This window comes from Armigeres subalbatus, chromosome 3 (genome assembly GCF_024139115.2).
Source record: "Armigeres subalbatus isolate Guangzhou_Male chromosome 3, GZ_Asu_2, whole genome shotgun sequence".
NCBI lineage: Eukaryota > Metazoa > Arthropoda > Insecta > Diptera > Culicidae > Armigeres > Armigeres subalbatus.
Window position 1 is genome coordinate 159,618,550 of NC_085141.1, and position 27,609 is coordinate 159,646,158.

At 41.0% G+C, this 27,609-nt stretch overlaps 1 protein-coding gene across 1 annotated transcript; it reads left to right on the forward strand.

Annotated features, from left to right (window-relative positions):
- LOC134221272 (neuropeptide SIFamide receptor-like) lies at positions 1–27,257 on the forward strand. The gene is given in 6 exon segments (XM_062700469.1): positions 1–279; positions 351–685; positions 1,241–1,506; positions 25,832–26,038; positions 26,041–26,154; positions 26,476–27,257. Coding segments are annotated over 6 exon segments (1,392 nt in total). The 5' UTR covers positions 1–54; the 3' UTR covers positions 26,721–27,257.
- Positions 27,258–27,609: the final 352 nt, after the last annotated feature.

Consider the following 27,609-nt stretch of genomic DNA (forward strand, 5'->3'; position numbering starts at 1 on the left):
CTCGCTATCTGGTGGCCTTTGAAGCTGCAGATCACCAAGCGCCGGGCACGATTCATGATCGTGTGCATCTGGGTCATCGCGCTCAGCTCAACCATACCGTGGGCCCTGTTCTTCGAGCTGGTGCCCATCTTCCCTGAAGCCCCGGAGATTCAGCTGTGCGTAGAAGTGTGGCCACCGGGAACCGATGGTGCGCTGTACTTTCTACTTGCCAACCTGGTGGCGTGCTACCTGCTGCCAATGGTGCTAATCACCATTTGTTATATCCTGATCTGGATAAAGGTAAGTTAGGAAGCCGAAAGTTAGGAATATCAGTTTCATTGCAAACAAACATTGTAACATCTATCACACAGGTCTGGAGACGATCCATCCCCGGTGATTCCAAGGACGCCCAAATGGATCGGATGCAGCAAAAGTCCAAGATCAAAGTTGTTAAAATGCTTGTTGTAGTTGTTATTCTATTTGTACTTTCGTGGTTACCGCTGTACGTGATCTTTGCACGGATCAAGCTGGGGGGAGCGCTCGAGACTAGCGAAGAAGAATTGTTGCAGATTGCTACTCCGATAGCCCAGTGGCTGGGGGCGTCCAACTCGTGCATCAACCCGATTCTGTACGCTTTCTTCAACAAAAAGTACCGGAAAGGATTCGTCGCCATCATTCGATCGAGGAAATGCTGCGGACGGTTGAGGTGAGTACATGGACGGATTGTCAAAGATGTTAACTTTTAACTTTTTATCGTTCTGTAAAAGTCTGTTTTATTCTGCCTTTTCCTATCATCATTTAATAGTTTGCTCTTCATCCTAATTTGTTCCTATATTTATTCAATTCCTTTTTTTACCTTTTGTCCTCACTAACCGTCTTCTGTCCTTTTTGTCTTCTTGTCATTTTTTCTGCTGTTCTCTATTATTTGCAGTACCTTCTATTCCACTCTTCTTGGAATCGTCTACCTATTTTTGTTAACGTTTTATTTATTTTTATCGCTTTTCACCCTTTTTTATTTATTTTACAATCTATTCCTTTCTTCGCTTCTTCTTTCATTTTGAATAAATCTTCCATCAGGATAGTTACACAACCGTCGTATCCCACGAATGATATTTACGTTGTAGAGGTTTCCTCTTTCGTGCGAAAGGTTGCTCTAGGCTGTAATGGAATCAAATTTCATTCGCATCGTTGAACCAATCAGCACCGAATGCAACCAGCAACGTTCCAAAAAACCACTAATGAATCGTTTTCCGCTTCCCAGGTACTACGAAACCGTTGCCATCGCATCGTCCTCGACGAGCACTAGAAAGTCGTCGCACTATCACAACAGCACCAAGCGCCCACCGTACAGCCCATCGATGAAGTCCACAGACGCCGTGTCGTACATCTACGAGGAGAAGGGCGGCCGCCGGCACCATGCCATCTCCAAGCAGGACAGCAACCTCTCGCGCCACATGCTCCTCAAGCAGGACAGCAGCATATCGCGGCAAACGCTGCTCAAACAGGACAGCATCGCATCACGATCGGGTACCGTAAAGTTTCAGCGGCGGAAGTACTAGAGCCCTGTGTTGTGTAGTCTACTATGTAGCTATTAAGGCTGACGGTAGATTTCATGTGTACCGTGCCACATAAACACATTTCGTTGGAAAGCTTTTTAGACCAGCAGTTTCCGTTTTGTACAATTATTTATTTTGGACCACATCAGCGTTTCTCAATTACTTTGAATAGAATTCATTCATTTTCAACTACATATAGCTCGCGGTTCGAAACATCAAAGGTGTAATAGAGTTAATGATTCAAGTTGAAAGCCATGAAACATTATCAATACAACTTGGGATTGGCTTTGAATTATACCGATTTAATAAGACTAATGAAAACACAAACAGGGTTGCCACATTTAAATCTGTATTATTTCTCCAGAAAATCTTCATATCTGTATCTCAAGACAAAAAATCTGTATTGAAAATCTGTATCCATCTAAACCCAACCAAAATGGTTTTTGGAAAAACTTTGTTTTCAAAAAGATGTAAATTCTATAATCTGTGAATGAAATCTGTCGAGAGTCCGTCTTTAACTATTGTATCGTAGCCATGTACGCAACAATTTTAGTGGACCAACCACATTGCTCACTCACGCTAAACTTACTAAACAGAACTACTGATTAACTGTTTCAGGATATGTGAAAAAAGGCTAAAACTGTTTCTATTCATTATTGCTTGAACTTTTTCTGAGACCCCTGTATTTAAATATAGTCTGAACATTTTGCGGAGCATAATCTGGTTTCAAAACCGTTGATTTGCATACACTGCTAACAAAAAGTAAAACCTGCCAGAGCCAACATGTTCTGTCTTTTCAATAAAGTTTTTGCTAATTTTAAAATGGCTTTAATAAGATCAGTTTGGCGAAGAGTATAATTTTATAAGCCTAAAATTTTATTGAAAACAGGTATTTACTAAGTGCATATTATTTATCTAATTTTAATTATAATTTAATTATAACTCTACAAGAAATCTGTAAAACCTGTAATTTTGCTAAAAATCTGTATATCTGTATATACAGATTCTTGGTCACCGCTGTACCCCAAAAATCTGTAAAATACAGAATAATCTGTATATGTGGCAACCCTGAACACAAACACATTCATAGTCGGCTCTGGACTGTCAATATTCGGTTGAATATTAGTCATTGAATATTTATGCGCAAATTTATAAATTCTTAATCCGATTTTCATTCGCTAGGCACTTTCAATGGTAAACATCAATATGAACAATGCTAATTATGTTGTTTCTGCGCATAGTAAGCACAGTCAGTGACAGTCAAATGAATGAGTTGGTGGAGTAGTCGTCTGACTATGTCATTCTATGTTTTGAATAAACATGCGATGTGTTGTCGAATTTCGGACCGAATTTGTTTCATGAAGATGAATATTTTAAGCTCTGCGTGTCACTCCCTCCAGAAAAATTAAGAAGTGAATTCAAAAAATGTCATCCAAATTAACTAGTTAGTAATTTTCTATTTTCTACCACGAATTGATCGGCAAAGTCATTGGCAAAACTACAGGGGGCTAGGGGGACTAGGGGGCTTTGGCCCCACCCCACCTACGGTCTAGCCAGTTAGAACAGTTACCATATTGCATGAGAAAGTATTGCAAATATCTAGCCATTATATATGGGGGTAAATGCAGAGAATAAATTGTCTTCGTTATCCCTCTCTTTACAAATTGCATCAATTCGATCAAGTTTTAGAACTTCGAGCAATGGTTAACAGACTGGCCCAGCTGAGTATACGAAGAGAAAAATGTGGTCGAATTCCACGGGGCATCCCCCAGGATTGTGTCTTTTGGTGAGAACATCAATCTCTCAAAATTTCAGCTCAATTGCTTGTTGCATAAGTAGGTGTATGTGATTTGAAGTTTGTATGGGGATTTCATTCAAAATATATAGGAAAATGCACCTCCGTCACTTAATCGATCTGCAAATTGGTTCTGATTGCTCGATTGAGCTTAAAATTGCAAAATGGGCAGCTGGTATGTTACAGAACAATTTCACAGAACATTGTACGATGATTAAATGAACTTTTATTTAGCTTTCGGCTGATTCAGGAGCAGGATTGTGTAATTTTGGATTTATTGATCGATTCGAATCAGCCGAAAACTGACTGTGCAATGGAATTTATCAGCAAATGATCAATCCTTTAAGATTTTCAAGTTTTTCTCAGAGTTTTGTGATTAATTGTTAACTAAAACGAGATCTTTAGCTTTCTAACTAAAACTTATCTAAAAATATGCATTGCATTCCAGGATAATCCACGGGGATGACAAGCCACGCCATCTTTGTCACATCTTTTCTGAATCACCAATACGAGTGCACTGCGAATGCAACACAAACAACTTCCAGGGTGCAAATGATATAAAACGAACGAAGGCATAGACAGTGCCTTACGCAAGCAGAATTCTAAAGAATTGAGCAAATAAGTTGAACATTCTTAAGTTTAAAGCATGGAATCGAGTCTAAAATAGTTTTAATTTATAGTTCGTTCATTTTTTCTCTATTTTCTCATGATTGTATCATGTTGCATTATTGAGTTAAATGGGCGTTTTGCATCATACTCTCCTGTAAAAAGGTAAACATTCAAAATTCGCGCACATACTATTGCAAAATAAATCAGTATTGGGGTGATTTGACACTGGGGGATAAATTTATCACCCAAAGAAGCACGAACAAGCAAACCTGTCAAAATCCATAGTGAAAAAATTGGGTGTCGTTCCCCTGGGATAATCCTTACGAAAACGATGCAGTGTATCACAGTTAGGGCTGTGACGATATCGATATATCTGATAATATCGATAAATATCGAGTTGAAATTATCGATACGATAACCGATATTTCAAAATCCGATATCGTCGATAATTGACTCGATAATATCGCCGATATGACTTTATTTGACAATGACTGTACACTTTTCTGTCACAAGCAGTGTTAAAACATGTTAATCGCCAATTTGATCTAAACTTTTCTCACAGACTTTTGAACTAAACTAAACTTCTCCTGAGTCCAAATGCAAGGGTTTTAAAGCTTGTCATTAGATAAAAAGTATCTTGTCAAAGATCAAAAATTTAGTTTTTTCTAGGAAAGAAGTATATGACGTTTCCTTTTTATCTACTCTTTATCATAATACATTTTATCAAGTGGTAAAGCTCGCAGTTTGAAAAAGCTAATAGGAGTCAAATTCATTTAAACAATTTTGTCAAACGCTTTACAGTCCAACATTACACTGCTTTAACCGATTCAATCCGGATTTTTTCTACATCTCATTTCAATACAATTTTTGGTTATGCCGGTACTCACAGTGAAACAAACTATGAAAAAGTAGATGCACTTAGAAAAACTTTCTAGGGCAACCAAACCTTCCTTTGATCGAGTCATTGAGTTAGATTTTGAAGGTGTGTATAGATCGCTCTCTCCCTTGGGACAGCTATTCGTTATTATAAACATGCCCCAATAAGATGTGTACCGTACTGCAAACTACCTATTCTTGAGTAAAGATGTTAAAGGCCTGTACCGGTTACATATGAAATTAGATTTACAGCAATGCCCTGTTGTATATCGTTATTCTGAAAAAGGTTCTCAGAAAATTATATAAATGTGTGTCGATATTTGCTAATACAAGTGAATCTATGAGTAGCAATATTTTTTGAAATTTGAAATTGTATTGAATTCAATTTAAAAAAAAAATGAATATTGTATTGAAAAGGGAAATAATTTCTTTTCAAGCCGCTGTGAAATTTTTGCCTCAAGTTGCAGTTGTTCCATTGTTAGGGCGCATGTTAAACGAAATAGGTACCAGTCATGATTCTGAAAGCATAAATATTATTTTTGTTTGCACATCGTTGATAGTGTGGCTTTTTAAAACGTTGAGTAGCTTAAATTACATCGTGGAATCGTTGATTATTTGTTGCATAGCACATCTAAGATCAAAATGTTAGAAAAAATATTAATTCTGAGCTTTGTATGAATTATCAGATATCGGACCCGATATCGATATCCAAAACTCGATATCGAAACGATATCGATATTTTATTAATCCGATATCGATATTATCGATAAATGCTACATCGTCACAGCCCTAATCACAGTACTGCAAAATGTCGTGATCGCTATAAGACAGAGAGCAAAGCGCCTTTTCAAGCGTCCAAACGAACGAATCGTGGGTTCTTTGATCAATTTCGCATGAAAGACAGTCAAGAAATGATGTTGTGCTTTGTTTTAAAATTAAAATTTCCAAATTATTTTAATAGATATATGCGAAGAATAGTGACTAGTAGATGAATTAATCATATTGCTTTAATTCACGCGAGTTGAAAGTGATAATAAACACAAAAATAAAGCAGATATTGCACACTTTCATGCCCTGTCACGGAACAAATATTTTTTGAGATCTATGTAGCACACCATTCATCTTTCACGTTTCTATAGATATTGAAAGGCGAAAGTTCAATAAGAAAGAACTCCATAGACTCATTTTGCTTTTCTTAGCTCCTATTGTAGCCGCAACAATATAACCAGTGAAAAGGTCCCATTAGACGTGAACAAATGAAGTTAGGTGACAACTCGTGCAAGAATTTTCTCAGACAGGTTATTGAAAACACGTAAAAAAATAACCTTATATGTTATGGCAAAAAAACATTCGAAAATACTTATACGCTTCATTATGCCACCTAATGAATGATCCCATATCAAAAAGCTAATAACGTTCATAAGTTAATGAAAAGTATAAGTTTTGGAATGTATGTAACTAGTTTTTTTTATTTAGTTCCTGCTATCAAGCTCATTCGTCCCATTGGGCACAGCGTGAGCGTATTTCTAAGCGACATCTGGCTTTACAACACTGTAGCGCAGAGTCATTTTTCCTATTTTTTTTTGCTGCTTCTGTTTTTCGCCTTGTTTTGTTGCGTCCACATCTGCTTTATCGACGTGATCGATGAAGTCCATGACGCTGTAACAGAGGTGCGCGCGGTGGTTCAATTCAAGTCCATTGTCGAGTCCGTTTTTCATTGCTGTGGGGGTCTGGTATCCATTATTCGTGTGTTGTAAAGAGGGTCATTGTCAGTCGCTGTCCGATGATTGTGATCACAAGCGTTCCCCAAAGCGTCGTTATTCACGCTGCACCTTTCAGCGACTTGACGAACGGTAGTTGGAGGGGGCTGGGAATCGAACCCATGACCATCCGCTTATAAGGCGAATGTGTAGCCAACTAGGCCACGGGATCCCCCCTGTATGTAACTAGTGCGATGTATAAGTTTTTCTTATACATATCATTAAGCGCCTACTTTAGGGGCCCTCCTTAGCCGTGAGGTAAGACGCGCGGCTACAAAGCAAGACCATGCTGAGGGTGGCTGGGTTCGATTCCCGGTGCCGGTCTAGTCAATTTTCGGATTGGAAATTGTCTCGACTTCTCTGGGCATAAAAGTATCATCGTGTTAGCCTCATGATATACGAATGCAAAAATGGTAACCTGGCTAAGAAACCTCGCAGTTAATAACTGTGGAAGTGCTTAATGAACACTAAGCTGCGCGGCGGCTCTGTCCCAGTGTGGGGATGTAATGCCAATAAGAAGAAGAAGAAGAAGAAGCGCCTACTTTGGCAAAAAAGTATTAGAAATCTTAATAATAAATGACATTAAATTTTTTTACGTGAATATGCATTAAATTTGTTCCTATAAGTTAGTTTGTCAATTTGGTGTAGGCTAACTTGTGAACAATTTACATCAGTTAGGTTGATCAAAAATGGTAAATTTTCTGTGTTATGACTGTAAAAAGAGAAAAGTTTAAAAAAAAATAGTCTCCCTTTAATTTTTCATTAGTTACGCCAATGAAAAAAGTAGCAGTTTTGTATATGTAAAATTTAGACGAAATTATTACATTCAGACACATTTTCAGGATCGTCGTGTTTCTGCTAGACTCATTCATTCATTTCATTTATTTAGTTAACATCTAAACAGATAACACTGAATCAACAATTTGACGCCACAATACACGGTACGAGGCCGCATCTCTCCATCCTCGGATACGCCCCACGCTCGCCAAGTCGTTTTGCATCTGGTCTGCCCATCTCGCTCGCTGCGCTCCACGCCGTCTCGTACCTGCCGGATCGGAAGCGAACACCATCTTTTCAGGGTTGCTGTCCGGCATTCTTGCAACATGTCCTGCCCATCGTACCCTTCCGGCTTTAGCTACCTTCTGGATACTGGGTTCGCCGTAGAGTTGGACGAGCTCATGGTTCATTTTTCGCCGCCACACACCGTCTTCTTGCACACCGCCAAAGATGGTCCTAAGCACCCGTCTCTCGAATACTCCGAGTGCTTGCAAGTCCTCCTCGAGCATTGTCCATGTTTCATGTCTGTAGAGGACAACCGGTCTTATAATCGTCTTGTACATGACACATTTGGTGCGGTGGCGAATCTTTTTCGACCACAGTTTCTTCTGGAGCCCATAGTAGGCCCGACTTCCACAGATGATGCGCCTTCGTATTTCACGACTAACGTTGTTGTCAGTCGTTAGCAAGGATCCGAGGTAGACGAATTCATCGACCACCTCGAAGGTATCCCCGTCTATCGTAACACTGCTTTCCAGGCGGGCCCTGTCGCGCTCGGTTCCGCCCACAAGCATGTACTTTGTCTTTGACGCATTCACCACCAGTCCAACTTTTGTTGCTTCACGTTTCAGGCGGGTGTACAGTTCTGCCACCTTTGCAAATGTTCGGCCGACGATGTCCATGTCATCCGCGAAGCAAATAAATTGACTGGATCTGTTGAAAATCGTACCCCGGCTGTTACACCCGGCTCTCCGCATGACACCTTCTAGCGCAATGTTGAACAACAGGCACGAAAGTCTATCATCTTGCTTGTCTTAGTCCCCGGCGCGATTCGAACGAACTGGAGTGTTCGCCCGAAATCTTCACACAGTTTTGCACACCATCCACCGTTGCTTTGATCAGTCTGGTAAGCTTCCCAGGGAAGCTGTTCTCGTCCAAAATTTTCCATAGCTCTACGCGGTCTATACTGTCGTATGCCGCCTTGAAATCAACGAACAGATGGTGTGTTGGGACCTGGTATTCACGGCATTTTTGAAGGATTTGCCGTACAGTAAAGATCTGGTCCGTTGTCGAGCGGCCGTCAACGAAGCCGGCTTGATAACTTCCCACGAACTCGTTCACTAATGGTGACAGACGACGGAAGATGATCTGGGATATCACTTTGTAGGCGGCATTAAGGATGGTGATCGCTCGAAAGTTCTCACAATTCCAGTTTGTCACTTTTCTTGTAGATGGGGCATATAACCCCTTCCTTCCACTCCTCCGGTAGCTGTTCGGTTTCCCAGATTCTGACTATCAGTTTGTGCAGGCAAGTGGCCAGCTTTTCCGGGGCCATCTTGATGAGCTCAGCTGCGATACCATCCTTACCAGCTGCTTCATTTGTCTTTAGCTGTTGAATGGCATCCTTAACTTCCCTCAAGGTGGGGGCTGGTTGGCTTCCATCGTCCGCTGAACTGACGTAGTCATCTCCTCCGCTGCCTTGACTTTCACTGCCTGTACTCTCAGCGTCATTCAAATGTTCCTCGTAGTGCTGCTTCCACCTTTCGATCACCACTCGTTCGTCCGTTAAGATGCTCCCATCCTTATCCCGGAACATTTCGGCTCGCGGTACGAATCCTTTCCGGGATGCGTTGAGCTTCTGATAGAACTTGCGTGTTTCTTGAGAAAGGCACAGCTGTTCCATCTCCTCGCACCCCGCTTCTTCTAGGCGGCGTTTCTTCTCCTGAACGTAATAACGTTCCACGTTCTGCCGGGTACCTTGCTGCAGCGCGACCGCCCGCGCTGCGTCCTTCTCCTCCAGAATCTGTCTGCACTCTTCGTCGAACCAATCGTTCCGTCGACTTCGACCCATATACCCGACGTTGTTTTCCGCTGCGTCGTTAATGGCTGCTTTGACTGTATTCCAGCAGTCCTCAAGAGGGGCCCCATCGAGCTCACCCTCTTCCGGCAACGCTGCCTCGAGATGCTGCGCGTATGCAGTGGCGACATCAGGTTGCTTCAGTCGCGGCGGTCGTCGGTACCGAACATTGTTGATGACGGATAGTTTTGGGCGCAGTTTAACCATCACCAGATAGTGGTCAGATTCGATGTTAGCGCCACGATATGTCCTGACGTCGATAATGTCGGAGAAGTGCCGTCCATCAATCAGAACGTGGTCGATTTGTGATTCTGTCTGCAGTGGTGATCTCCAGGTGTACCGATACGGGAGGCTGTGTTGGAAGTAGGTGCTGCGAATGGCCATATTCTTGGAGGCGGCGAAATCAATTAGTCGTAGGCCGTTTTCGTTCGTCAGCCGGTGAGCGCTGAACTTTCCAATAGTCGGTCTAAACTCCTCCTCTTGGCCAACCTGAGCGTTCAAATCTCCTATGATGATTTTGACGTCGTGGCTTGGGCGTTGGACAGCTGTCGTACTCACGTTCCAGCTGCGCGTAGAATGCGCCCTTATCATCATCAGTGCTTCCGGAGTGTGGGCTATGGACGTTGATTATGCTGAAGTTGAAGAACCGGCCTTTGATCCTCAACCTGCACATTCTTTCATTGATCAGCCACCACCCGATCACGCGCCTTTGCATATCGCCCGTCACTATGAAAGCTGTTCCCAGCTTGTGTGTGTTGCCGCAGCTCTGGTAGATGGTATGATTACCTCTAAACGTTCGCACCATTGTTCCCTTCCAAAAAACCTCCTGCAGCGCTACGATGCCGAATCCACGGTCCTTGAGCACATCGGCGAGTATGCGTGTGCTCCCGATGAAGTTGAGAGATTTGCAGTTCCACGAACCGAGTTTCCAATCACTAGTCCCTTTTCGTCGCAGTGGTCTTCGCCGATGGTTCCGGTCCGTACTTTCTTGTTGATTGTTCGTTGCGTGAGTTTTTTTTTTTGGCTGGCTTGCAGGGACTGACACCAGGGCCTGCTAGACTATAGTAACTATAGAAACATTTTCAGTACTGTAAAACTCTCTGGCCAATCAATAACAGGTCCCCTGTGTCCGGCGACTCAAGGCTTAAATTCCAGGACCATTTTTATAAAAATGACCATATTTCTACGTATTGTTGATGGGTTCTCAATCTGCAGCCAGCATTGCACGGAATTTTAGGGGAAAACTTTAAAAATGATTAAAGTTTGCATCACAAATAATGACTAGCCTAACTACCTAACCCTTGTATTATTCCTGAGGGTAAGTGTAAAAAAAATGAGTGACACTTTTTTCGCTTTTTTCATGTTAAAATAGTATTTTGGCCATTACTTTAAAGCCCATAGTTCGAACTGGCCAATTTTCAACAGGAAACAATTGCGAGTAAATCGATTGAGAATAAGTGTCCTTTTGGTATAAATTTATCATATAAAAGCCCCTTTTTTCGTCACTGCGAAAATAGCGTGTGAAACTAGTTGCAAAAAGATGATTTTTTCAGCATGAGTTGTACGTTTATCCAAGTTGGATAAATACTACTAGTGCTGAAAAAATAAAAAAAAAACGAGTTGCACACGCTATTTTTGTAATGACGAAAAATGGGCTTTAATATAATAAATGTGTACCAAAAGGGGAGGGGAGACTAGGGAGACTTGATCCCCTTTTCTGATTTCTAATTTCTAACGATGTATCTAAAGATAAACAATGAATAAGCTTTCGCGGTTTTCGCACAGACTCTCTAAGACATATATAATTTAACTTAACTGATGTGTGACAGTCTGTAAATTGCTGCTGTTATTGATACGCAATCGATTTTTTGGAGTGCTGTCAAAAATCGAATTTAAAAATATTCGGACTGAATTGATTACTCTCCAAGAACTTGCTTTGCTAGAAAGCTAGAAAGCACTTAGCCCGTGCAGTGCCCTATGATGTATGCAGGCACTATTGCTCATTGGCGTAACTAGCCCCGATACCTAGGGGGTGGGGTGCTATTAGCCCCTTCACCTATTTTATCTATTTTGAGCTTCTTTTCAAAAATTCTCAAACATTTTACCACTTCATTAAGTTATCTTAGTGGTAATGTGATAAATCCGATCCAACCACCTAAGGCAATTGCGGATAAATCACACTCATCCATATTCTCTTTTCTTAAGCACGTGCTTTCTGTTGTAGCCCACAGCATCGAAGTGTGTTTGTATACCTCCCGATGATTGCGAGAACGACTCAAACTGATAGCGTTATGGCTATTGCATCTAAGTGTAGCTCTCGGCTTTATTCCGCAGACTCAAAGGACAATATGTGATTGATCGCCGTCACGTACCCATCGAGGCTGTGAATATATTTGCAAATACCTATAATTTCTCTATCTATCTAAAATGAAAAAATGTAGAGCAACATTCCTCCAGCTATTTCGACGGGAATCCTACAAGCATACCGAATGGAACCTCCAGGGATTCCAAATCCTTCTCTAGGGATTCCGACGGGAATGTTCCAAAGAATCCGACGAGAATGTTTCATGGATTCCAATGAGAATCTTCTAGAGATTCCGAATGGAATCCTCCAGGAGTTCCGATGAGAATATTCCAGGAACTCCGACGGGAATGATCCATGAGTCCTAACGAGAACGTTCCAGAGGTTCCGTCGGATATCCTCCAGGATTCCCAACGTTAGTGTTCCAGAGAGTTCATAGAGAACGCTCCAGGAATGTAGAAACAAATCGTCGTGGGATTCTAAAGAAAATCGTCCAGGGACTCCGAATTAATCCTCCAGGGATTCCGTAAAGAATCCTCCAGTGATTCCAAACGGAATCCTCCAGGGACGTTGAAGCAAATCGTTAAGGGATTCGCAAGCAAATTTTCGAGTGATTCCGAAGCAAACCATCGAAGGATTTCGGAGCAAATCGTCGAATGATTCCGAAGCATATCATTGAGGGATTCCGAAGCAAAACGTCGAAGTACTCTGAACCAAATCGTCAAGGAATTTCGAAGCAAATATCCGAATGATTCCGAAGCAAATCTTCCAACGACTCCGGATGAATTCCGATTAAAATCAACGCGAAATTCTGAAGCAAATCCTCCATGGATTAAAAAGGCTTAGATTCTTAAGGGTATCTTTCAACGAGACCGAAAGGAATCCAGTGTGAATTCTTCTGAATTCCGGTTGGAATAATTCGATGATTCTGAAAGGAATTTTTCAAAGATTCCAATGAGAGTTTTTCTCGGATTCTGATGGGGATTCCTTTGGATTCTGATGAGAATCCTTCTCGAATGCTAATTGGATTTGTGGAGGTTATCAAGCTGCTAGGCAAGCTAGTGATGGTTGATTATCATGCTGCCAGTCCGTGATGGTTGAATACATATCTTGGGCTGCTGGCGAAGTACCACGATTGTTTTTATTGATATTTTGGTGGCTCTCCGTTGTTGTTCATACTTTGATGCTTTTTAAATCAATAAGATATCGCCTTTTCATAACACCAAGTACAATTTCACTATCACACAGGAATCTCTCTCAGAAATGTGAAACAAGCTCATGTGTCTTCCACTCATTTCATTATAATAGGGTGAATATGGGAGATAGCTCTTTTGTTTTCAAACTTTCCAGTAATTCATTATGCTGTTGAAAATTGATATCACTGCTAACTAACTTTTCAAAACCTAAGGGGGCTAATCAGATAAGTTGGCTCCAACAGCATTAGAATTAGGGGGGTCCCGTAGCGTAGTTGGCTACACGTTCGCCTTTCAAGCGAATGGTCATGGGTTCGATTCCCAGCCCCTCCACCAAAACCCTCGTCAGTCGCCGGATGCGCAGCCTATGCGGTGGCGTATTGGGGTGCACGCCTCACCGTCACGGCTGCCTGATGACGACTGACAACTTGTTCTTCTCGGAGGCATTCCTCCAACGTTACACGGATAAATGGCAACCGGACAATGCAACGATCATTGGATACACGACATGGACAAAAACGAACACAATGGACTCACGACGAGATGGACCGGCAACGACAACAACAATGAATAATGGAAAAAATCTAAAAATAGATTCTGTGTGGATTCTGGCTGCAGAATACCTCAGTAGATCTCGGCACAGTAGCGGTCAAGTAACACAGAGTGCCTATCAAATAAATAAAGGAATAAAAAAAAGCATTAGAATTAACTTAGATTGGAAAAATGTGGAGGACGATGTCATAATGATAAACTGAATAACCGCGTTAAAATTATCAACAAGCTGTCATCCTATTTTAATGAAAACTCAGTAACAATATTGTAAATACTGAAAAGTCGGTAACAGCGTTTGTTGACTTTTTGTTTTACATCAGTGAACATCACATATTCCTGAAAAGTCGGTACTAAACATCGATTAATTTAACACGAAGGCCTAATTATAGTCATCGAAAACCTCCCATTGAAAATATGTTTCAAATGCCGTGATATTTGGGCGAAGTAGAGCGTTTGATGCCGATCGAAATTTGAAAATTTATTAAAAGCATCAATATTCTTGTTGAAACACACCTCGCTTTTATACTTTCGCACAAGTTCTCGAAAAGTGGTAAAAATAATTACGTCTATTTGGAAAAATCAGTTTCGAATAGTGGTTTGTTTACAAAATAGAATTGTCAGTGGAAACCCAATTTCAACCGAACAATGGGAAACTCAAAGATGTTGGCTATTGTCAAACGTAGTGGGTAGGATTGGGGTTGCCAGATACCTGGATAAAACGGCCTACTTTTTCATACCAATAAAATGGGATGGTCATTATTGCTTATGCTATTAACGCATTTGCCCAACAGTACACGCGGCGCTCCCCAGAGGAAACGATGCACCGCGCTTTTTGCTGCCCGTATATACTCGATTCTTATGGGCCAAACACAATTGATACGTTTGCGTGCGGTTTGACAAATTTGTCATGGGAAAACTGTCAAAACGCACGCAAACGTATCCATTGTGTTTGGCCAATTATGGGGAGATAACATTGCGGCGTTTCCTAGGGTGCGGTTGTTCCTTTCGAATGGAAAACGCCGCGTGGAATCTTGAGCAAATGCGCTTTTGGAAACATTACAACAGCCGCGCGGTGTATCATATTGACAGCACCCTACAATATCAATCTTTAGACCTCTGCGAAAATTTTTGATGGTGGGTCATAATTCCTCATCAAAGCAATCTGTCAAATACCGTTGGCCATACCAAATTCCAGAATTGGACATCCCACAAATACTTATCAGCGTAGGTGAGCAGTTGGTGTCAGATAAGCAGAGATCCTTGTGAGCCTTCCTTGGATAGCTTTCAAAAGGCTAGTACTATTAGCAAAAATTCGCAAGCTATCAGCAGTACTCAATACTCACTAACTTTAGGTATCTTGTGCGTGTCCACAATAGTTTTTTTGTTGTGCTTTGAATCTTTTCACAAGATATTCTAAACTTTTATTAAATTCTACACATTCGAATTGTGATGCTTGTAGCGCCAAATAATCAAATCATTTTTAAAGAGTTTTATTTAATTTTGAATGTTAAGCTAATGTCAGCTTCAAATAAACTGTTCTCTGTTCTATCAGCTCCATCCCCACAAATGATCGAATAATTCCACAAGCAGGGGTCCCAATTGATATTAGGGAAATTCTGAGCAAGTTCGACAAAGAATAGTTTGAAAGCTGTGAAATAGGTGTTTGGTTAGAAAAGCTGTTGTTTCAATCACTTCATAGATTACCTTCGTTTAACTATAATATTTATTGGAATTGCTTTCGGAAATGCCCAATGCAGCTCATTACGACAACAAATCAACAAGCATTTTACGAAATTTTACAGACAAATAATCCGAAGATGATCAAAACAACCCTAGAAAAATCCAAGCAATCACGCGTTCATATTGAGCTGAGGGATCGTAACTGGGCAAATTATTCCAGCTCAGGAGTCTAATAAAGCGCAAAGTAGGTACCGCGCAAAAGTAAATCGCAAAGTACCTACTCAATCACACTATGAAATAGTTTGATGGACATGACATCAATAATCTCCAAAGGTAAGGTTCATCTATTGCTTCATGGTATGTCGAGCATATGCAATGTGGCACGATAACATGAAATCTGATTGTTCAATGCAGCAACATGATTTATTGTCAAGACGAATCATGTGGAGTGAAGTAGACTGTATAGGGGAAGGTGGAGAAACTTGATTCCTTGAGAAACTTGATCCCCCTGTAAATATAATAGTTTTGTTCTTGCGTTTTTTATATAGATCCTCTAGATACATAATCGTTATGTGGTGAGTTATATTTTGGATTGGAAACCTATTGATTCTGCATGACGGTTTATTAGTTTTGACCCTCCTAAAGATTGTTTCAGTGACCACGCAAAATTTGAACTACATCTCGTATTTCGACTGGACACCACATTCCGACAAAAGTTCTGACTAATGAGATCGAAAACTGTTCGTATCAAACCGCTCGGCAGTTTTTTCTCCAACAACTTTTCCATATTCCTACCTTGTGTAATTGGCCAGATCAGTTTCCACGTCCACTAGAAGAAGCAGTAATTGTGTTTTGCCCTGACCGACTTTTGTCATTGAGGAAAAACTCATAAATTGTTAACATACATCATCAGCCTAACTAGCATAACTAACCAGGGCTACGGAAGCACCCATGACGAATTCAAAGTTCAGATAATTATGCAGATGTGCCAATTAAAAATTTCCTGTCGATATTTCTCCACATCTGAGAAGTTTTTTCTATAGAAGCATGAATATACATTGGATGATATGGCGAACAAAACATTGACTTCCAGGGAGAACAATAAATCCCAACACTGTAACTAGAGCAAACCGCAGCAAATTGGTTCTGAGTATTATCATTTGCTGAATGAATTTCATATCTTTATTGGAAGATGAGAAAACATGTTTTACCCAAACATGAAACAAATTAATGACTATTATCAAGATATCTAATATGTACTACTTTGACAATACAATGACTTATTTTAAGCAATGACTTAATGATGTGCATTAGAGAAAGCTTAGGTTAATGCATCAAACAGGCAAAAAATCCAATGAATTATTGGCAGTGGCTGATTTTCTACCCGCCGCTGCCACATCCAGGCGCTATACTATGTGCGCAAATAGCAAGCATGAGTTAGAAATTTGCCAGAAATGTGTATGGCGAAAGACATCTAACGCGGGTTTTCTCAACATTAGGAACTTTTCATGAAAAACTATGTGGTACCGGTTATGAAGGATGGTGTCCGCTACTACGCCTACCACTTATTTTTTCGATTAAGGTGCTCAATTTTGAGAAATCGAACCTTAGATGCCTTTCGCCAAACTGATTTCAGAAAGTTAACTCCTAGTGTGCCGCTGTAAGCACGCTCAAAGCAGGCGATTCATGTTTGGCAATCTAAGCCTTTTGGCAAATTAAAATATAAAAACAGTGAATATTTTTAGCCTAATATTCGAACAAAGCTGATTTGGTTTACATGTGTGTGCTCTTCCTCTTAAATGTAAAAGCTATTACTACAAACAGCAATTTTAATATTAAAGCCAACCTATATTTTATTGCTATGCTAAATTTCTATTGTTGGTATTGAAATTGTTGCATTTGCCAACCAGACATTTTAGAAGTAAACTGCTAATGAATTGGTTTCTCTGTCTGTTTGTTTATAGTTTTCATTAGAAATTTACTCATATTGAAGAGCAGCACGCTCATCTTTCTCAACACAATCTTAGGTTAGATTTCTAAGGCTTGAGCTTGAACTTGAGTTTTATTGACCGCCCATAGTTGCTTGGGACTAGCATTCATCTTCAATGTACATTGTACTCTCATTTTTAGGTCACACTGACTCACACTGTCACGCGACGAGCGATGCGACGTGACGCGACTCACGTAAAAGAATGACAATCATTATCAACAGGCTGTCAAATTTCACTGTCGCGTCGCATCGCACGTCGCGTTTACTATGGCTCGCCCTTTACTTAGCTGTCTCGGAGCGAACAAAGCAGGGTAAATGCACTGCTGCCGTCCGTCGACATTTTTCATGCCTGCCGTAACCTTAATACAGAACTATCAAATCTATCCTTTCTCCTCTAAGTCTTTCACGGACACACTAATTTTGTAAGGGCTATTAGTGATATGAGTGTATTACTTCTACGGCTACTTCTACGGCAATTCGGCTGTTGTTGGTCGACGGTAAAGCAGCAGTGCCTTTACTCTGCTTTGTTCGCTCCGAGACAGCTAAGTAAGTTGTAACGAGACAAACGCATAGAGAAAACAGAACTGCGCAATAAAAATTTGATTAGATACTGATGTCATATTAAAAATTTAGAGACATTACTCGTAGATAGAAACCCTTCCGCACGCGATGCTATACCGTGCGGGACCGAAATCCGTACAGCACCGAAATCCGTCCACCTCATGAGATATCAATAAATTAAAGGGGGTTAAAGGTAATTAATGTAGAAATAATTAATCTTATCCTGTTCAGATTCTTGGCAGTAAGCTTTTAGGACATAGAATTGGAAAGAAGGCTTTGAAATTAAAACAAGAAAAATCAAAAACAAATCTCCACCCACCAAACGCAGAGTTTGTGCCGCCATTTTGTTTTCGGGTAGAGCATAATTGCACCAAAAGTAACTGTGTTTCATTGCTAATTGCGAATCATTACATAAGATCAGCGGAATACAAATCAAAGGGATCGCTTCTCAAGGTGTGTATAGAACTATTTTCAGTGGTAGTTCGGTCAATCAGGCTGTTTCAATTTAAATATTTAGTTAACAAATAGCTGTACGGATTTTGATCCTTTGATTCGAAATCCGTCCACGGTGGACGGATTTCGAGTCAGAAGTAGTTGATTTAATTCATTATTTTATCATGTTTTTCGTAGTTTTTAATGAGTAAATGTGAAACAGTTCAAAAGTAGAAGCCTTCATGCTCTTGTGTCGATGACAAATGTTTTATTCACATTCGATTCCTATTTTCTAATGACTTTTTCATATACTAAGGTGCTTAAGTGTACGGATTTCGATGCCCCACGGTATAAGCAAATCAAACCACTTTCCTGTGTAAAATTGCAGCTGATCCCAACAAACAAATTAACATCCAATATTCAATTGAATTTGACTAAATTTTACAAGCAAGCACCTTCTAAATTTATTTAGATTTAAAAGAACAGTGAGATCGATTGGATGTTGCGTTTGTTTGCATGCTCCAAATATCTGCATGAAAATTCATTTAAAATAACAACAAATTTTTATATGTGTAATTGCTTCCTACTGTCACTTTCTTCAATTTTCCAACTTCTTAACTTTTCACTTCTAACTTTTCAAATAACCTTTCACTTTCGAGAATCGCCTTCTTGTTCCCGTCGGATCGTTGTCGAGAACCATTTTTACCGGATTACTGTCTGGCATTCTTCAACCACCTCGATTTCGTCACCACCGATAGAAATTCGTGGTGGGTGGCTTACATTGACCTCTCTTGAGCCTCTTCCTATCATGTACTTCATCTTCGACGTGTTGATGACTAGTCCAATCCGTTTAGCTTCGCTTTTCAGTCTGATGTAGGCTTCCTCCATCCTCTCAAAGTTACGTGCCATGATATAAATGTCGTCGGCGAAACCAAATAACTGGACGGACTTCGTGAAAATCGTACCACTCGTGTCAATCCCTGCCCTTCGTATTACTCCTTCCAAAGCGATGTTGAATAGCAGACACGAAAGACCATCACCTTGCCGTAACCCTCTACGCGTTTCGAAGGGACTCGAGAATGCCCCTGAAACTCGAACTACGCACATCACTCGATCCATCGTCGCCTTGATCAACCGTATCTGTTTATCCGGAAATCCGTTTTCGTGCATTGGCTGCCATAGCTGGTCCCGATCGATTGTATCATATGCTGCTTTGAAGTCGATGAATAGATGATGTGTGGGCACGTTGTATTCGCGGTATTTCTGCAATACCTGACGTATGGCGAACACCTGGTCTGTGGTAGAGCGTTCACCCATGAATCCCGCCTGGTACTGCCCCACAAACTCTCTTCCAATTGGTGTTAGTCGGCGGCATAAAATTTGGGAGAGTACCTTGTAGGCGGCGTTCAGCAATGTGATTGCGCGGTAGTTGCTACAATCCAGCTTATCGCCCTTTTTGTAGATGGGATACACGACACCTTCCATCCACTCCTGCGGCAGAACCTCATACTCCCAAATCTTGGTAATCACCCAGTGCAGCGCTCTAGCCAGTGCTTCACCACCGTGTTTAAACAGCTCTCCTGGTAGTTGGTCAACTCCAGGGGCTTTGTTGTTTTTCAGCCGGCCGATCTCCTCCTGGATTTCCTGGAGATTCGGAGCCGGAAGTCGCATGTCTTGCGCGCGTGCTCCTAGGTTCATTACCATACCGCCACCGTTGTCTGCCATATCGCCATTCAGGTGCTCTTCGTAGTGCTGCCGCCACCTTTGGATCACCTCACGCTCGTTCGTAAGAAGGTTCCCGTTTATGTCCTTACACATATCGGGCTGTGGCGCGGGGCCCTTACGTGAACGGTTCAACTTCTCATAGGACTTTTCGTGCGTTATTAGCGCGGTACAGTTCCTCCGTCTCTTCACGATCTCGATCTTCCTGCTGGCGCTTTTTCCTCCGGAAAATCGAGTTTTGTCTGTTCCGCGCTCGTTTGTATCGTGCCTCGTTCGCCCTCGTGCGGTGTTGCAGCAATCTCGCCCATGCTGCATTCTTCTCCTCGACTAACTGCTCACATTCGCCGTCATACCAGTCGTTTCTCTGATCCGGAGCCACCGTGCCTAGTGCAGCGGTTGCGATGCTTCCAATGGCGGATCGAATATCTCTCCAGCCATCTTCAAGAGATGCTGCGCCTAGCTGCTCTTCCGTTGGGAATGCCACTTCCAGCTGCTGAGCGTAGTCTTGGGCTAGACTACAATGTTAAGCCGCGGCGGACGACTCCGACGCGTGTTGATCACCGTCGAGAGTTTTGAGCGCCGACATACTGCGACGAGGTAGTGATCGGATTCAATATTCGCACTGCGGTAAGTGCGTACGTTCGTGATGTCGGAGAAGAATTTACCGTCGATTAGAACGTGGTCGATTTGGTTTTCCGTTACTTGATTAGATGATTTCCATGTGGCCTTGTGGATATTCTTGCGGGGGAAGAAAGTGCTTCGGACTACCATTCCGCGGGAGGCTGCAAAGTTTATGCATCGTTGGCCGTTGTCGTTCTATACGGTATGCAGACTATCCGGTCCGATGACCGGTCTATACATTTCCTACCTGAGCATTCATGTCACCGATGACGATTTTGACGTCCCGCAGTGGGCATCCATCGTATGTCTGCTCCAGCTGCGCATAGAACGATTCTTTCTCGTCGTCGGATCTCCCTTCGTGTGGGCAGTGCACGTTAATGATGCTATAGTTGAAGAAACGGCCTTTTATCCTCAGCTTGCACATCCTTGCGTTGATTGGCTGCCACCCAATCACACGTTGGTGCATCTTTCCCAGCACTACGAAGCCCGTTCCCAGCTCGTTGGTGGTGCCACAGCTTTGGTAGAAGGTAGCCGCTCGATGCCCGCTTTTCCACACTTTCTGTCCTGTTCAGCAGATTTCCTGCAGCGCTACGACATCGAAGTTGCGGGGATGTAATTCATCATAGATTATCCTGTCACAACCTGCGAAGCCTAGCGACTTGCAGTTCCATGTTCCAAGCTTCCAATCGTGATCCTTTATTCGTCGCCTAGGTCGTTGCCGATTGTATCGAGTCATATTATTTTCTATGTCGTTCGTAATAGTTGTTTTTAAAAGAGGCTTATTGGGCCTGCGCAAACCTCCTGTCTCGTCGGAGGGCCGTCGTGTCAGGGCTGTTTAGCGTCCCACCTAACACCAGGACTTGGGCTTGTGCGCTTTGAGCGGCACACGGTCGCTTTGGCGGAGCCTACTTGCGGATACATGCAGCTTTAACAGGGCCCACTGTCAAACCCCACCACATCCTAGGCAGGCACCACAACTCGCAGATGGCCTGGGGAGGGATCGTCAAGCCCTTGGACATAGTCCCTGCTGCTCACAAAGCGGCAGTTTAGGTGTGTTGAATATCGAATTATGGTTTAATCTTCCGTTTATTTTAAATACATAATCCAATCGTTCACAATAAGGAAGCCAACCAGTTACCATCCCCAATTCAGGACTTGGTTTCGCTTCACTTCTCGTTGGGATCTCAACTCGAACATTGGCTATCAACCTCATCCCTACATATCCGAATTTTTTTTAAAATATATAAAAAATTACGTGAACAAATAATGGGTAAAAACCAATTTTTACTCATGAATAATTTCATAAGGTACACCGGGCAAGTTGAAATGCGGGGTAAGTTGAAACGGAAGCTGTAATTCAGATAGGAAAAGACCGAATGCTCTGATAATTTTTATCAACAAACTACTCGCCTAAACGCACCTTCTGACAGGCATTTCCGAAAGATTGCAGCTTTCAAAGGCAATCCCTGCCATTGTTTATTTTCGCCCTTTGCAAAATCCAAACCAACTATCTGACGTGCCAATGAAATAGGTCTCAAAACGATGTTTGGAAGAGTTTTTTCATCAAATTTTCACGGTAGGTAATCATTCAATCTTGAATAAGCATAATGATTACGAAAAATCGATGAAAGACCCGTTTTAGTTTTTGTATTTTTGGTTGATTGATTTTGCTCTGCATGTTCAACTCATCGGGGCAAATAGAAATCCGTGGTGCGGGGCAAGTTGAAACAAGAATTCAAAACGTCACCCTCGATTTAAAAGTATTTTTTTTCCGGAATTCAGCATGGTTTCAAACATACATTCGAAAAACACAAATTTATAAAAATATGCAAACTTCTGAACATAAATTTAATAAATTTCCGCCCATTCCGTCATGAATGCAACCCTCCTACAATATCCACTAGAATGAAAATGGGTCATGTTTAAAATGCAGTTTTGAGATTCTTAATCTACTGAGCACTGACTCTCAGAAAAATAAAGCATAGAGTATATAAACATTTCGTTTACTCCACCTTTCACTTCCCCAGCTGCATATTTCTCCAATCGAAGAGTTTATGAGAGATATGATGGCTGGTTAGTTAATGTGCATTTGTGAAGAAGCCACAATCGAATTAATCAGCTGCGCAATATACAAGTGTACCAAATAATGAAGCATCCTGAATAGTAATCCGAGTGGTCACCAGTAGAAGGAAATCAATTTGAAAAATTTTTCTGCGTGGTGCGTTCTCCAGAGTTTGGTCTTTGAAAATACGCTTGTGACTCAGAGCGTTAATGAATAAAGCTTCTAATGAATGATTAAATTTGTTATGATTAAATCATTCAACTCTATGATTAAAGATTATGAATAATGATTTATTCGTTTTTGACAATGATTAATAATTATGATTAACGATTAAATTAATTTTTGACAATGATTAACGATTATGATTAATGAATAAAATGTTTGGAGTGTGATTAACGATTACCAATCATGATTAAATGTTGACACAATATGTGTATGATTTATGATTAACGATCGATATGATTAATGATTAATGATTATGAATAATCAAATTGAATGATTTGCATAGTGATCAAAAAGCAAGTAACCTTTCTTCCAAATTGGGTATAAAAATTATATGATTATGATTAAAGATTAATGAATAAAAGCGATGTATCCAATGATTAAAATTAATGATTAATGAATAAAATCGAAACAATTATGAATATGATGATGAATATATGTGGGACAATTAAATGGACCATAAGTTTATTTTTTGTGTAAAAGAGTACCTATCAAAATCTGGAATCTAATTTTTTTTATGCGAGTAAATATCAAGATGAGACAACAAAAGTGGGATTTGTTTTCAAATTTCTAGAACAAAGCCTACTATTTTATCAGTTTTTCTTAAGCAGGAGACAATTTTCAGCTAATTTCTGGAAGAAAATTAAAATCGTCAAAAACTTACATGGGAGTCTTATGCGAATCCTGGCAGTTTTATAGTCACCTTTACAACCTCGTGCTTCTTGAGTGTCTGAGTACATACATTTTGTTATTAATACGGCAAAATTGGCTTACGTCTGAATATAACACAGTGTTTCAACTTGCCCTGATTCGCGGGGCAAGTTGAAACGATGCATACAAAAAAATAATTTAAATATAAAAAAATATTTATAAAAAAGTTTTTTAAGGTTGTTTATTTTTTATGTATAATATTTGGCCTGAACTAGCAAACACCGCAAACGGATTCAAAATATACCAAAGGGTGATTTTTACACAGCACTTCGAATTTCAACTTTGAAAAAACCGTTTCAACTTGCCCCGGTGTACCTTATTTTGTTTTCATATAATGTTTATTTTTTTTGTTTTTGTTTTTTTGTCATTGATCGCTGAATGCTATGATAAATAATGACTTTGGTTGTAACACTGCTATCAATATTACTTAAATCGCTGTAGTGATAGTGATACTGAATAACTCTACCGATAACTAACAAATCGACTTCAAAGTGCAAAGGACTATGGTAGAGATGTTTTGAGTAATCTAGAGCTAACAAAAAATATTTCTTTTTTTACATCGGCATGTCATAAGGATTTCTCGGGAACCGGTATCAAGGTGCCAGTTAGAAGAAATCAGAAAGTATAAACATATTTTTTTTTTGGAAATAATGAGGTTAGATGCCCATAAAGTGTTGATTTAATTAGTTATATTTTTTGTCATTACAGTCATCTGTTGACGTCATAATTTAAAATCCAACTTCTTGTTAACTGGGCTACAGCCAAACTAAATCGTAGCCCATCTAAAGATAGCCCAACGAGTTAAAGTTGGCTGTATTACGGTCACCAAGCGGCTTCCGGAATCTTAATGTTTTGTAGCAATGTAAGCAATTCACTCTCAATTTCATTGATTTGATATGAATCAGCTTTCCTTAGTGGTTTGCTTCAGGAACTACAACACAATATTAACAGACGGTTAACCAAATTCCGAAGCAAGCGACACTTCCGATTCCAGCAAACCAGAAACATGTACCAGTACAATGCTGGAAAAGCAAATATAATATTAGATGAGGTCTAAAGAGTCAAAAAACTTAAAGCGAGGATGCGTATATGAAATTATGGTACACGTATGACAATTTTTCTAAATAGAAACTTAATTTTGCTAAAGGAGAAATCAATGGAAATGATTTCGGCAAAAAACTTTCTGATTTTTAAATCTACTGGATTTTTCTTCCTTTCCTGAAATAATTTCCCGTATTCTTGTTCACGTACGAACACGGTTTCGAACGAAAGTTGACGAGCATTCTCGTTTAGGCCAGCCAAATCAAATGGGAAAATGATTAGAACGAATTGCATCCGTTCGTAAGTTTCATTCCTCCGTACACAAGAATGGGGGTGAATAATCAGACTCAAATGGGTCTTAACTTTTATTTATTCTGTGGCCGTTTTGCTCCCAATGGTGACTCCAATCATCGACCAACCCACTTTAGAGTTGATTTTTTTACTCAACTATGTACAGATGTTCCTCCAAATCACCGACACCTACTTTATGGTAAAATTTGTCTTAATCTGAATTGGTGCTATGTCAATTCCGTCAACAACCATCCCATTTCAGGGATATTCTTGATTCGACTAGGTCCGACATCGATTTTGATCATCGACAATCTTACTGCAGAGTTGGATTTCATTGGCGCAAAGGTCTAGTAGACGGTCAGATGGATTTTCTGAAATCCACATAGACTAGATTCTTACACACCGCTGATTTGACTGTTATTTGAAGCATCTTTGAACAACTGAACCTATATTTTTTTTAGATTTAAGATTAAAATTCTTTCAATATAAGATACTTTACGTAGTAAGGGGCGCCCAATATAGTTCCCGCCAAGGGCGATGAGAGACCACGATACGGCGCTGCATATAGTATGTCGGAGAAAACATGTAGAAATAATAAGAAGCATACGCGATCTGGCACACCAAAAATCTAACGGATACTATATCAGTCCATAGAGCAAACAATATTTCATTTAAATTGCATATAAATGTAATTAAAGCTACTTATCTGCATAGTCCTTAAAATCACGTGCAAAAACCACATGAGTTGAAAACATTTGGTAGAAAATTTATTCATTTGTTTATTCATTGTTATTATGGATTAATTGAGAAACTCTGATGTGGTGTCTTATTTTAGAGACAGTAGAACTTCAACTTCCAAAGATGAGTCGTAATGAATTGTCTGTCTTTCTTTGTTTCTTCCTATCGAACTCTGTCTGTCGCTGTCCGGTTCATCACCAACCATCATGCCACCAACCACAATTGTCATCATCAAAATCCACTTCTACTTCACGAACAAAAAACACCAAACATCCATCCATTAGCCATACTGTATCGACAAGATAGCGACAATTCCCGCCAGATGCTGCTGAAGCAGGATAGAAACGGCTCGCGAGACATGTTGTCGAAGCAAAGCTCAGCATCGGATTCGATTTCCCGCCAGGACAGCCAAATCTCGTATATTGAGCCACGCAAAGGTATCCTGTGCAAGCAGGACACGCAAATATCGTACATTGAGCACTCCAGTGCCAGCAAAAGTACTCGGCCTCGTTGTCCAGCCAAGACAGTGTCCTGTCGATAATCGAACACAAGAGACACAGACTCGTCAAGCAAGACTCTATTTTCTCGTTCAATGAGCCCAAATCAGGTAAGCAGCAGCCCTCTCATAGTTGGTGTCTACGCACGTCTCCTGCACGTAAAAGCACGACATTTCCCAATGCACCACTACCCGCACCACTGTTAATAGCAAATCCAAAACCAACCTGTCTAGAACTTGCCAATCCCTCTAGCTGGCCGCTTTTCGGAGCTCGTAGTTGTTGTTCACCAATACCTGTCCAATACCACCATCATCACCAAAACCATCTTCACAACCACCCGCAATGCTACTGCAGTCGTGAGCGTCGCACGTCGCTTCACCCACCGTCGACCATTAATCAACGGCATCCTCTATTGTTCTTGCTCGTTGTAGTGTACGAGAATGCGGCGGTCGCACCACCATCGAACAAACGCCATCAGCTGGTCAAGCAGCACTCGGTTATCTCGTTCGCTGACCAGAAACGTGGCGGTAGCCTAACCAAGCAGGACTCCGTCACGACCATTCACCGGACCGGCAACGGCGACGGTCCGTACATATCGTCCATCCTGAAGAAGACCGACTCGCAGTGCAGCTCAGCCTCGCCGATAAGGAAAAATATTGGATTTTTCGACGGATAAGACGGCCATGTGTCCGTCTATTGTTTATTACATTTTCCCCTGGTTCCTGTGTTTTGTACGGAACTGAATGACCTTCGTCCCCACGCCTGCCCAGATGTTTAGCGTAGTGACATATAAGACCCAACAGTAGGGGAGGCCGAGACCATTCGTCCTGAGTAGTCGTATACCAAACCAACATACAACAAGCTAGAAACCAACGTTTTATATTTGCCCTATCTAGGAATAGGGAACACTAACAAAAAAGGAAAATCCTCGCTTCATGTTGTACGACGGCACAATCTAGCGACAGTCAGTAGCAGCAGCAGCAGCAGCATCCATCGAGTAGAAAGTGAGCAAGTGCTAAAGCGATACAGAATGAATGAGAGAGAGACACTGAAACAACTGTCATCTATCCTGTCCATAAAAGCAAAACCAGCACGCTTTCAACCAACGAACGAAACGAGGCATAGTGCACCAGATAAATCCGGCTTCTCATATGTCCTGTGCTAAAAATATATATTTCGCCATATCCAGACCCACTTCCCGAAAACAACTGTAAAAAAACAAGCATGAACGCTAGAAAAACGGCACACACTACCACCCACCGCACCAACCCACCCACCCACTATCATCAAAGAAGACGTTGGCATCATCTCCATTGTGCATCACCCTCTCTGCCCATCGGGTCCGACCGCTGCTAAATTGTAGCAGCCGTAAAACGACCGACGAATGGTTGCTTACCTACCTAGCGGGAGCAGCAGTCATCCATGCTCGGTCCCATTATTTTCAGTTTAAGTTCACTTTTAGATCCCGCACACACATAATTTATCACAATCAATATCAATCTAATAGTAGCGGGACTAGGTCCGAAATTGAGCGGAAGGAAAAACAAAACCGGATTCCACGTAGG